We start from the raw sequence: 14116 nt of genomic DNA on the forward strand, positions 1-14116 counted from the left end.
TTTGAGTCTCTTGTCATTACCCCACTTTCTTTAATTTACCAAGTAAAATTAAAAAGCTGAAATCCTCAATGGGATAGATATATGGATGGTTGAAATAGGAGTGTTTTTTTGTTAGAATTTCATGTCAATGTATTCCTAACACTAAGAACCCGAACACATTTTAGGTAATTAATCATTTTTCAGGCCTATTTTCCTCACATAGCTAATTTTAGAATTTCAGAATTGGATACCCATGCCATCCTTTCCCCTTCTCACTGCAGTGCAGAAGGTATTTGCTAATTCTCTGTACAAACATAGATTCACAAGTTTTAGAGCACAAATAGGTTTATTTATAGAACAAAGGAGGCAAATTCCCATCAGTGTCTATTGAGAATTACATTATTAACTATTAAGGATAAAAGTGTATTTGTGTGTATTAACAAGTCTCAATCTTTTTGAGAACTGCACCTGGAAAGGACTCTGGGAGCATGTAAGGATTTAGGGCAACAATGGGTGTCCTTTCACATTTGCACATCTCCTGCAGATTCCCCTAGTTCTGTTTAAAAACCTGATTTTTGCCTTCAGTTGTCATTTCTCTCCATTCAATTTCATATGTCTCTGGTAGCTTTGACTTGCCATGACCATCTTTTGCCAACAGACCACATTTCTTGTAGCTCTTCTCCGGTCTTAGAATCTGGAAGTCATTTGGGGTTTCTTTAGTCACAATACATTTTTCTATCTATAGCCTCTGTTTTCCAAAGTTCTCTTCAGGTGTTGAAAAAGACTCATATTCCCCATGCCTCCTTTGACTTTGTGGTTTCCTTTGGTGTTGTTTGTTCTTCAAGCTTGAAGAAAGCCATGACATCAGAGAGGTGATGCCATGACATGTAAAGTGAGTTGGATTTAAGTGAAAGGAGTCTATGTAAAGTTACCAGCTTCACTTTTCTCCCCCAGAGTCATCTAGGTCCAGTGGCTCAGATGTGGCTTAGCCTGGATGCAGTGCAAGACCTCAGTCTCTTAAAGATAAGGTCTTTCCCAGGTCACATTTTGACTGAGGCAAAGCCCATTCAACGACTAAGGTTAGTTAAGAGAGAGCGGTGAGATTCATAGACCAAGAATGATCAATTTTGCTTTGTCCAAAATAAATAAATAAACTGAGGGAGAGTGGGAGGGCAGATTAAAGTAGACAAAAAAGAAATGAAGCAAAGAATATCATTTTTCCCAAACACATGCACATACATACTTCAACCTGGAGAGGGGACAACCCTTAGAATTTCGGACCTAAGCATAAACAATTGCTATTTACTTTTACTCTGAGCCAATACAAGTCCCGGGATATCTGCAGCTCAATCCCTCTATAATTTGTATTATTGCAGTGTCCCAGAGTGGCCAGAAGATGGTAGTCATTTCTTTTCCACTGGACCATTTAACTCATCTCTCAATGCCAGAGTATATCATAACTCAAATCCCTTTCTGCCTCTTCTGTACTTCTTATCCCACATCTCCAGGTCTCACCCACACAAAGTCTCCCTAGGGAGTAGAGCAACTTCTAAACTAAATCCCATACATCAATATCTGTTCTTTTCCCTGTCCCCCTCCCCACTCAAGGACATTATGAACCTTTTATCTAACTACATAACTCTCATAATAATCATTTTCTCTCACTCTGCTGTGATTTAGTTTGAGTTGATGGGTCAGCTTATTCAAATTACTCCTTGGAAACTCCTTGAGAGTTAATAGGGATTGTCTCTTGCCTGTTTTGCATCTCCAGGATGTAGCACAGTATTTGGAATAGGAGAGGGCCATAATAAATGTTTTGTGACTGACTAATTGTGGATCTCCTAAGGGAATCTTGGATAGATTTCAGAGAGTTTATGTTCTTAGTGAAAATAAGAATGTTGTTCTGTTTTTGCCCAAAAGCTCAATTTTAAATTGATCAATTAGAAATTTTAACTTGTTTTAGTCTTTAAAATGCTTTGGAAATTAATAACCCCCTTATATAGAACATATTACCATATATATTATTATTTAATAAATCTAGAAAATGAACCCCTTTAGACAGAGAAAGAACTTGAGTATCCAGAACTGGGAAAGAGAATTAATTGTTGATTGCTCTGGTTAGAGTCTTTCTAAAGGATTGTCCATTTTTAGGAACTACATTTCTATAAAGATGTTTACAAAGACAAGAATCTTCAGAAGTATTCTATCAGAGGGGAAAAAACGGAGAATTACAAAATCACAGATTGCAAAAGTTTAAAAGGATCTAAGAGAATGATTCGTTTAGACTTTACATGAATTTTCAGATCAACTTAGGGCTTCAATCTGTTCTGTTTGGCCTTCAGAGGTAGACTTGGGGAAGGAAGGAGAAACCAGATTTTAGCTTAATGTATCTTCCAAAAATCAAAGGTATTTAAAAGTAGAATAGGCTAGTTCTCTGTCTTCTTTCCCTCACAATCCTTGGACATCTTCATATGAACAAAAAAAATATTAAACAGGGAGATTTAACTCAGTGACACATTAGACTAGTTGAATTCTGAAGTCTCATATGAATCTAAGATTCTATGGTCTGACAATTTCTCAGCTAATAATGTGGTGTAGATGTGTGTGGGAGGGAGGGGAGAATTAAGGAGGCAGTTGGATAAATGGTTGTGAACTCTTAAAATTAAGGTCACTCCACCTATCCATCTATTCTCACCCAGATGACCTATTATGCCTTTAGTAGTCTCTGCTAGGAAATGTTAACACTTTAACTTTAAATCAGCCAAAATAGATATCAATTTCCAAACATCTATTGATGATCAAGGACCCTGAGAGAGAAAGATTTAATGGTAATGGAAATTCTCATGCATTTTTATGTCAATCAGATTCTAGATTTGCCGGGAAAGAGCATGCGAAGAATACCCTGCTGAATCTGCTTTGTTTTGATACTATAGATAATCGGGTTCATTAATGGTGGAAAAAGAAAGTAGACATAACTCATGGCAATGTGAACTACATGAGGTACATGCTTTCCAAAACGGTGAATAAGGGACAGGCCAATTGCTGTAGCAAAGAAGACCACAAAACAAGAGATGTGGGAGACACAAGTATTAAGAGCTTTGACTCGCTCCTCTCCAGAGGCTATGCCTGTGACAGTCTTTAGGATAAGGACATAAGAAAAGAGAATAATCAGAGAGTCAAGGAATACCAAGAAAACCAAAATGACAGGATAAATGCGATTAAATGTAATGTCTGCACAGGCCAGCTTGATAACATCCTGATGGAGGCAGACAGCATGGGAAAGGACATGAGAATGACAATAAGGGAACCAATGAAGAGGAACAATTGGGGGAATTATAGATACACATCCCCTTAGCAATACCCCCACTCCAATTTTTACCACCCGAGAGTCTGTAAGAATGGTGGTATATCTCAAAGGATTACGGATAGCAATGTAACGGTCATAGGCCATGGCAAGCAAGACACCTGACTCCACAATGGATAATGTGTGGATGATGTAGGCCTGTAAAAAGCAGACACCATGGTGAATTTTCCTATAGTCTAGCCACAAAACCCCCAGTACTGTAGGCATAGTGGTCAAGGTCACTCCAAGATCTGTGAGTGACAGCATAGCTAAGAAGTAGTACATGGGCTCATGGAGGTTTGAGTCATGTCTGATCAGGAAAAGGAGGGTGCCATTGCCAAGAATTACAGAAAAATACACAACAAAGAAAGGGATGGAGATCCAGTGATGAACTTCTTCCAATCCTGGGAAGCCAGTCAACAAGAAGGGGGCCGCACTGACATTTGGCCATGTGTCAGATACTGCAGCAGATGAAGAAGAGTACCTCTTCATAGCCATGGATGCAGGTAGAAAGATCTCTTTTCCTTGTCCTTCCTTTTCAAAGCAAATTGGCATTTCAGTTCTCCAGGTTGTCTTTCTTCAAAAAAAAAATACAATATTGAAATAGCCTAAATGTATTTGCAATCTGTTCCTTATATTTGTTTTTTTCATCACTCTCAACTCCTAGAAAGTAGGGACATAATAAGCACTTATATCTTTGGATATGAGTAATTTGGAGGATGCCTCTCCTTGCTCTCTATAAATATGCTTAGCACATTCTTATCTTTGTAACACTGTCACTTGATACAGCCAACCCTTTAAAATATCAAATGCAAACTTTTCAAAGCTATTATGGAGAAGAAAACAAAATGCCTCGCTACTTTTCTTCAGTTCTCTCCCAATCTCCAGCTGCTTTTTAGACATTTTGAATTATATATATAGCATAGAAATCTGAAGTGCAACATGTTCAAAACTGTCCTTTTTTATCTTTCCAGTTGTTTCAAAGAATATCACCATGCTCTTATTCACTCAGATTCAAAGCTTAGGCGTCATTCTCTATTCCTTACTCTACCCTATCATTCATATCTATTCAGTTGACAAGTCCTATCCTTTTTACCTTTTAAAAACATTTTTATATGTCCTTTTCTTTCTTTCAACACTTTCATAACTCTTGGGCAAGGCCTCATTATGTCCCACCTAGACCATTACAATCACCTGCTATTAGGTCTCCCTTAGAAGCATCTACATGGTATGTAGTTAGAGCACTGGACATGGAATCAAGAAAACCTGAGTTCAAATCTAGCCTCAGACACTTAATAGCTGTGTGACCCTGAGCAAGTCATGTAAACAATACTATTTACCTCAGTTCCCCATCTGTAAAATAAGAACACAATGGAAAAGGAAACCACGAACCACTCCACTATCTTAGCCAAGAAAGCCCCATGGTCTTAGTCTATGGAATCACAAAAAGTCAGACATTACTGAATGACAGGAAAAGCAAAAATAAAAGCTCTCCCTGACTCATTTCTCCCCATTCAGTGAATTCACCCATTCTTGACTAAGAGACATCAGTTGTTCAGTGGATTGAGTGCTGGTCCAAGAGTCAGAAATATATGAATTCAAAGTCAGTTTCTGTTACTAACTGTGTGATTCTGGGAAAGTCATGTAACCTCTATTTGCCTCGGTTTTCTCAAATGAGAAAAACAAATGGTAATTACCTTACAGTGTTGTTGTGAGGATCATATGAGATAATTTTAAAAGTGCTTAGAGCAGAACTGGTACATAATAGGAACTGTAAAAATATTTTTCCCTTCACTCCCCTTCAACTAAGATGGCAACTTGATCTTCCTCAAATAGTTTTCGTTAAAATGATTAAACCATCATCAAGCATTATGTGTGATGGACAAACTAGAAGCATTCCCAATAAGAACAGGGTCATTATCAGTCCATTATAAAATATTGTAATAGAAATGTTAGCATTTTCAATAAGAAAAGAAAAAGAAACTGGAGAAATTAGAATAAGACCATGTGAAATAAAACTCTGATCTTTGTAAAAAGCAGGCCTTATAATATTACCATTCCCCTCCATCCTATCTCATTCATGAAACGCCAGGATCAAAAATAAGAACTCTGTTTAACTTGTAAAACCCTCCATAACTTAATCTTTTTTTTCTACTTTTCTATAATGTTACATCATCACCAACTCTTCTTCTACAATATATTCTAAGATCCAGTGACACTGGCCTCTTAGCACAGTCTCATAAAAGACTCTTCATCTCTCAATTCCCTGAATTTTCACTGACAGACCTGCTATCCCAACTCTCTAGGCCTCCTCTTTCCCTCTCCCTTCAAGTTAATTTCTAACCTTTTGAAAGAAACCTTTCTAAATCAGTCCTAATTCTAGTGCCTTAATTCTTAGATTACTCCTAATTTTTCCTGTTTATATCTTATTTGTATAAAGTTGCTTGCATATTTTCTCCCTCCTTTAGCCTGAGCCTTTTGAGAGCTGGGACTGGTTTTTAACCTTTAATATCTGACACATAATAGGCAGTTAATATTTGAATGATTGACTTCTTTGATCTCAAATTTCAACTGCTTAAAATTTGGCTTATAATTCCTGTATTCAATAATAGCAATACCCAACAATCATAATCATAATAGCATCAAAGACAATATAATTGCTAGCAGACATATAGTATTTCAAAGTTTACAATTATTATTTTATTTGATCCTCACAATAATCCTGGAAGACAGATAAGGAAATGGAGGCAAATAAAGGTTAAGTGACTTGCCCAGAACCAAAATAATAAGGTATGAGGCTGAATTTGAACTTCTTGATCCTAGGCCCAAACTACTGTGCCATCTAACTACTTAGCACCTACTTGACTATGAGGAAATCAACAGATAACTAGAGAAATCCTTTTTTTAATTTGACGGGGCTATTGACACTGTCTGACAGACATTCAAGTTTCTTCCCCATTTATATTTACTTTTGTTCTTGTATCTCCCCAATATAATGCAAGCTCCTTGACACAGAAGTTCTAATTATTTTTTGTTTTTGTATCATTATCACATTACACAATGCTACCTGATAATAGATGCTGGATAAATATATATTGATTTCAATTCCAAAGCTAGCCAGGGATGTTTCAATTATAATATATTTATAAACTGGTATTCATCTATAAAATTTACATATCTCAAATGTGCCTTACTGTTACATACTATGAATTCATAAGCCTCAGATAGTCAATCAATCAAGATGATTGGCTGGATATGTAGGCCTGTTATATTATCAATAGCTACTTAACTTAGGTAACAATTTGAAAAAGATACATTTGAAACTGGTTTGTGTTTGAGCTCCGACCAACCAGGAAAAGAGAACTTACTTAAATGTAGACCCTTCATCGAATGCAGATAACAGTCCAGCTTGAGAAGTCCTTCGTTGGTGGTTTTCCACCCATTCTTCAGCTTCCATTAGTTTATCTTTTCATTTTTAAAGTCTGAATTTTCTCATTTCTGATGCTTTCAGGCTATCTCCTCCCTTCTCCCAGCAAACACACACACACAAAACACACACACACACACACACACACAAACACAGAGACAAACATAATACTTGACTATATGATCTGATACAATAATTGATAAGGGATTTTGACCAGAATAAAGAATGGCGGGGTGAACTTAAGAGTTTTATTTAAATAATTCAGAATCTCTTTCCACTATGCATTCTCTTCACTCTGCTTTCTAGCTCTGCAAATCCATCTTTTTTTCCCTTTCCAATCTCCTACCTCTTTAATTCTTTACCTCTTTTCTTCCAGTTTTATTTCAAATTCTCTGCATTCTTGCATTCCTCTTTTAGTATTGTGATTCTACTACCTCTTTTCAAATGAGGGAGCAGGAAAAATCAGAATACAAAAATGCCTTAATGTCTTACATTCTAAGTTCTAGGTATCTGGCCATACCTCAATCAAACAAAATATGAAGCTCACATTTACACAGTAATTTAAAGGTGCAAAGCACTTTCAACTGTGTTAAGAGTTGTATGCCACACCATGTATTATTTTCATCATGTACATTAAGAAGGTGAATCTTGGAGAGGTTAGACAATTTAGCAGTAATTATAGAGTTACAGAAACACAGAACCTGAGATTGGAAAAGAATTTCAGAGACCAATTAGAACTTGACCAATAACTCCTTCCATAACATGCAGTCATCATGTTTCCTATAAGATTTCCATTGATGGGAAACTACCACCTCCCAAGACAGCTCATTCTGTTGTGGAATAGTTCTTGATTTAAGCTTGTTGTGACAGTCCTTTACCAACATGAAAATAATGACAAGGTTTCCCCTAATTCTTCTCTTCAGTAAGTATATCCTAAAACCTTGGTTGCTCTTTAGATATTCTCCAATTTATTCATGTCTAGCTAAAATATGGTACCCAAAACTGAGTAAACTTCCCCCAGATTTGTTCTGATCTTAATGTCTGATATCTCTAGTCATATATTATGTCTCTTTTTCAAATACAGACTAAAGAAAAAAAATATATCTTTTGGCTAACATATTTGCAATTGTTGGAGGTGAGATTAGATAAATTTTGTGAATCATTTTTGAATAATATTTATTTTTCTTTTCCTTTTGGGTGTTTGCCAAAACTTGTACTTTTAGCCTATACTTTGCATACATTCCTCATTTGCTTTGACCTAGGAAGATCATTTTAACTTAAACTGTCTCTAAACATAAGGTATCAGTCTCTTCATTATGCAAAAAGAGGCTGCATACCTCTATAATCTCCAAGGAACTGAGGTCTGAATACTGTGACTTGTATAATCCAGTACAGTTAAGAGTTGGAACTGATTCAGGCATATAAGGTATTCTTCACATGGAAATCTTTTCTCTTTATAGTTCTTTTGGGGGATATCTTGTTTCTTACTTGAATGTCTCCCTTCTTTTCTCATAACTTTTCTGCTGATGTTTCTATTCTTCCTCAATACCTGGTCCAACTTCCTTAGGATGCACATTTTAGGTCATATTTTTTTCTAAATAGGAAATTTTCTAGAATGAGTTAACTTTTCAAAGGCAAAGTTATTTCCTTTTCATTATGGCCCTTTGAGCTTGCCCAATTCTCCTGGAAATGTAGGTCATAGAAATAATAATAATAATAATAGAAAAAAGAAATAATAATAATACTTCTTCCTGACTTCATGATGATATATAACATATATATATATATATGTTTATGCATACATATTAGGGTGGTTCAGTGAATAGAGTGAATAATTTATAAGCTGGTATTCATCTATAGAATTTGCATATTTCAAAAGTACCTATTACATATTATGAATTCAAAAGCCTCAGATTGTCAATCAATCAAGATTATTGTTTGGAAAAGAAATAATGACAATAATAACATATATGTTTATAGTACTTTAAACTTTTCAAAGTGAATGCTTTACAAATACATATATATATATATATATATATATATATATAGTCAATACAACAACCCTATGAGGTAGATGCCATTATAATCCTCATTTCATAGATGAAGAAACAATGTTTCACTATTGTATTCTACTATGAGAAAATTTACCTCTTTCTCAAACAATGGAGTCAGACATCAAAGTCACTGATTACATAATTGTTCAGGGCTCCAGAGGACAAAGATCCTCAGAATTGTCCAAGTATTCTCCCAACCTATAATATTTCATTAGCAAAAAAAGAAGAGTGGAGTTTGGTCCTTGTTAGGGTGAGGAAGGGTAGAGTGATCCAGAGATTCATGTACCCTTAAATCAAGGAATATAAACAAGAATCAACAAAACTATGATTTGAGAGGAGGGACTGACCTATCTTTCTATTTATATTTCTAACCCCACAAAAGTCAAGACCCTATATATGATACAGAAAATGCTGTTGTGAGGATAAAATGATCCCAAAAGTTTTTATGTAGTTTAAATTTTTTTACTTTTAACTTTATTAGCTTAAAATTACACTAAACCAATTTTGATACATCCACTATATGGATAATCTGTCTACACAATTACATATATGTTTATAATACATAAATATATGTACATGTGGCTATATCATAACATACAAAGATACAGAATGCATCAGAAAATTCTAGATAATGTAATAGAGTCTGGATTACCTAATATATTAGAATATATCAGTATACATCATATTAGTATATATAATATACTAATATACGGTACTATATATATTCTTATAAATGTGAATATTGTGCTCTGTGCATAATGGATATTTATTAAATTTTATGATATTAAACTATTGGAGATAAGGTGAAAATAAGATATATCTTAAATTCTAGGAAAACAAATAAAGATGATGCAAAGGGTAGAATCGTGGGTCAAAAGAACAAACAAAACACTTTTGGGAAATGTTCTTTAAATATGACTGGCCACCTGGCCCTCTTTGACCTGCCAAACTATTGTACTGGCCCTCTGACTTATACCCTAAGTGTATAAATGTTGAATTGCTGACTCATTTATGAGCTAAAATACCAATTGAGTGATTTAGTATGATTATGACTCAACACAAAATGACTTCCTGAAACACAGACTGATCATCACCCGAGGAATGAGTCAGCTGTACCTATAGGCTTATCTGGGGTTCCCTACTTGCAGCCCTGAGCACTATCAGAACTACTCCAGAGATGAGAGATCCTGAGAGGACTGGTCTGAAGATATAAGGGGAAGGCTATGAAAGGACGGCAGGGAAATAATCATATCATCATTAGCAAGTCACTTACCCTGTCTGGGTCTCAGATTCTTCATCTGAATAAAGAGATTGCATCAGACAGTCTTCACTTTTGAATCCTACAAGTCTATTCTGAACACTAGTCATTCCTCAAAAAAAAAAATAACTTGGGGTGGCTAGGTGGCACAGTGGATAAAGCACCGGCCCTGGAGTCAGGAGTACTTGGGTTCAAATCCAGTCTCATACACTTAATAATTATCTAGCTGTGTAGCCTTGGGCAGGCCACTTAACCCCATTTGCCTTGCAAAAACCTAAAAAAAATAACTTACATTTGTTCCTAGGGATCCCTTCATAGATTCACCTGACAATCTATTCATTGAAGTACAGTTTACTGAAAACCTACCATGTTCAAGATTCTAATATCTCAGTTGACATGAAATAATCTGAATTTCTAGGAGGTGCACTACATTTAGCAATTTGAGAGGGCTGAAGAAAGTATTTGAATGGGACAGAACCCCAGAGTTGGTGTTTGAGAAGGTAGGATAAAATAGGACACAAAGTCAAATGAAACAAAGGTAAATGGCCAAGACAGTAAAAGGAGAAAAGGGAGATTAGAATAGGAGTGAAGAATTAAGATTATAGGAATACGCAGAAAAATTGAAGTCTGATGAGCAGAAGGAAATCTTAAAAGTAGTTAGTCACAATGAGAGAAATTGAAGGATAAGTTCAAAGTTCAAAAGTATTGAGGTAGCCAGTTATAGCTAGTGAAGATAACTGAGATATACCCCTCATTGTAGGGGAACATCATCAGATCTTAAATTTGGAGGTGTGAGAGACTGTAGAAATAATTCTCATATGCATCCCTCTCTTTTTTTGGATGAGAAAACAGGCTCAGAACAGTGAAGTGGTTTGTCCAAGTCATACTGCACAGCAGTCAGGACTTGAATTTGGTCTTGATTCCTTCATTCTTTGCAACTGCATCATATTATCTCTTCTCTGTCCTCTACTTTAAAACAAACAAATCAAGAAGGAGTAATATAAGAATTAAAATAAATAATAACTCACCTTCTCCTTTCTCCACCTTTCTGGCAAGCACTAAGTCCTAAACAACCGACCCTTGCTCTTCAATAGTTGCAAACACATCTCCTTAGTTCATTAGAGCTCGTCCTAAAGTTAGAAGGTAACTGAAATCTGAACAACAAGGCTGTTAATATGATTAAACCTAAAAGCCCACAATCTACATTCTTGCCAGAATATTTATGAAAGCAACTAACTCCCCAGAGCCATTTCTTGCTCTCTTATACATTTAATTTCTAGGTAAACATCCTTCTCTCTCCTTCTCTAACTAAGGGAATTTGAACCAACAAATCTGAATCTCTCCCAAGAATCTTTTAAGTCCAGGTCCTCCTGGACTTAAGAAGAATAGAGAAAGCAAGCATTGTGTCAGTCTGATCACCTGAGACCATTAGAGGAGGGATATTTGCATACTCCCATAGGTCAGTCTCTAAGATGCCCTTGAAATCTCACAGCTTTGACTCCATTTCTTAATTGATTTTCATTTCTGGATTATATATCCTCTTGGAAAATAAGTCCTATAACTTATTATCTATTATGTGAAATAAAAATTATTAGACATATAATCTGCCCTAAACCTTTCTTGACCCAATTTTAAGGAACCTTGGAGGTGATATTTGGGGAATGGAGAATATTTTTCTTCATATTCCACCCCCACTATACCACAACCCCTAAATATCTTGTTTAACTTTCTCTAATGTTACTCACAAGTTTTGAATTTTGGTAAAAATATTTGTGATTGTGTCCTAGCCTCCATTTGACTATAGAGGCTAAATTCTAAACTTTGAATGTCATCCAGTTCTTAGTACAGGATTCTAAGAACTAGGTTTAATAATTGTCTGCTGAATTTAATTATTTTCCTGCTTAAGAAAAGATTATCAGAAAGAGAGGAAGGGGGGGAAGCTAAAACCTCTTGGGGGACAGCAATGCCACTCTGTCCAGAATAAGGCAAGGCCTTTCCCAACTCTGGGAAGAAGGTTGTTCTATTCTTTTTTCAGGGGCGGTTGCAGGGCTATAGGATTGAGTGACTTGCACAGGGTCAGACAGCTAGGTAATTATTAAGTGTCTGAGTCCAGATTTGAATTCAGGTCCTCCTGATTCCAGGGTCAGTGCTCTATCCACTGAGACACCTAGCTGTCTCAAAGAAACCCATCCTAGAGCCACATTCTCCAAATCACTTATCCTGTTTGCAAAGAGATAGTGAAATCAAGGTGAAGAATGAATCATTCTTCAATGAAACTTCCTTCAAAGGAAGGAATTAGTTTCACTTGACTACACAGATTTGTTAGGTTTTGTTTCTTTTTGCAATTTTTGAGGCTAGGGCATTAGGGAGAGGGTTACAAAAAAAAGACAGTTGTTGAAAAAAATAATGTACAGAACAAAATGAAAGTCTAGGAAAAAACACAGACAAGAGGATAGCTAAAACTCTGTAAATAATATGTTTCAGTGTTATTATGTGTTATATTCTTAATAGATTTTATATCTCTAGCTTTGATTTAAGCTTAGGAGATTAGCGATTTTGCTATAAAAAGCTGATCAACTGCTTATGAGAAAATATTTTCTCCACTTCATTAAATAAATTGAGGTGGGAACATATTTTCCCCTTCAGTTTGTGACTTCCTTTATTATATAACAATTCTTCAAACAGAAATGTCTCTAGCACTGGAAATCATGCTTTGGAAGTATCCTCAATAGTTTCTTTCCCTTTGATTGGTTGGTTCGTCCCATAACTTTGAAGAGGGTGACCATGCCAGTTTTGTCTCATTCCTCTCCAGGTTGTAGTTTATACTATGTTTGAGGCCCCAAGAACTGATTATCTTACCCTAAAATTTTAGTTTCCTTTTATGTAATTTCTTTTTTTTTCTTGATTAATGAAAACTTTCTTGGTAAATGCTTTCATTCTCATCCATCTTACACCAGTCCAAGAAGTTCACCTCTAGGCACAATACTAAAGAATCAGTGTTCCTCTCATACCCCTTAAATGTGGCCCTATTTCCAAAACTCCCCAAAATAACACTGGGATCCTAGTCCAGTATTCCTAGCTAGATTATCCAGATAACTAACTTGCTTTGAACACTAATTTTTTTTTAAAGTAAACTTTGTGAGAGATAGGTTTGGATAATTGTGTTGTTGTGGTCTGGTGTTGCTAAAACAATGAGGTTCCCTGTTAAGGGCAGCAAGGTGGCATAGTGAATAGAGCATTGACCTTGGAGTCAAGAGGACAGGATTCAAATCCAGCCTCATTCATTTGACATCATCTAGCTGTGTGATCTTTGGCAAGTCACTTAACCTTGATCGCCTCGCATCAAGGACCATCTCCAGTTCTCTTGACTCATATCTGGCCACTGGACCAGCTGACTCTGGTGGAGAAAGTGATTCTGGTGACTTAGCATAGCCCCCCCCCACTCAAATCCAATTCAGGTGTTTGTCATGACATCACTTCCCTGATGCCAAGGTCTTCTTCAAGAATGAAGGACAGAGGGCGGTGAGGTGGCGCAGTGGATAGAGCCCTGGCCTTGGAGTCAGGAGTACCTAGGTTCAAATCCAACCTCAGACACCTAATAATTACCTAGCTGTGTGGCCTTGGGCAAGCTACTTAACACCATAGCCTTGAAAAATCTAAAAAAACAAACAAAAAAAAAAGAACGAAGGACAAACATCATCATCATCAACCTCGACGATATGTGCTTAATGCATTGAGAGGGCTTGGATATATAATAGTGTTGCAAAATTATCATTGAAATCATCACACTGGTATTATCTTGGTGTTACTGGGACTCATTGATATGGGAAGAAAACCATATTCTTAAAGCCAAAGACTACCACAATTATCTGGATATCACCAATAGTGCTGCTTCCTATCAATCAGGTCAAAAGATGATATAGTTCTGGAAAAGGCAGTGAGATGATGACTTTGTACAATACTACCTTCATTTTAAAAAACATAATGTGCAAATCATGTCATAATGTATGTGGCAATATGGTCCTCTTCAATTATGAAGGACAAATGTGATGTCT

The 14116-nt window shown here is 36.0% G+C and overlaps 1 protein-coding gene across 2 annotated transcripts; it reads right to left on the minus strand.

The window, feature by feature from the left end:
- Positions 1 to 350: 350 nt before the first annotated feature.
- LOC141508631 (olfactory receptor 51B6-like) lies at positions 351 to 10260 on the minus strand. Of its 2 annotated transcripts, XM_074217412.1 has the most exons (4): positions 10077 to 10260; positions 8898 to 9001; positions 6691 to 6845; positions 351 to 3899 (listed from the first exon to the last, which is right to left on the minus strand). In XM_074217412.1, the coding sequence occupies exons 3-4, from the start codon at positions 6777 to 6779 to the stop codon at positions 2840 to 2842; spliced, it is 1149 nt and encodes a 382-aa protein (XP_074073513.1). In that variant the 5' UTR covers positions 6780 to 6845; positions 8898 to 9001; positions 10077 to 10260; the 3' UTR covers positions 351 to 2839. The 2 variants fall into 2 exon arrangements, with proteins under 2 accessions (XP_074073513.1, XP_074073514.1); XM_074217413.1 differs by lacking the exon at positions 10077 to 10260 and having other exon boundaries at positions 8898 to 9161.
- Positions 10261 to 14116: the final 3856 nt, after the last annotated feature.

The sequence above is a fragment of the Macrotis lagotis genome, chromosome 1 (genome assembly GCF_037893015.1).
Source record: "Macrotis lagotis isolate mMagLag1 chromosome 1, bilby.v1.9.chrom.fasta, whole genome shotgun sequence".
Taxonomy (NCBI): Eukaryota; Metazoa; Chordata; class Mammalia; order Peramelemorphia; family Peramelidae; genus Macrotis; species Macrotis lagotis.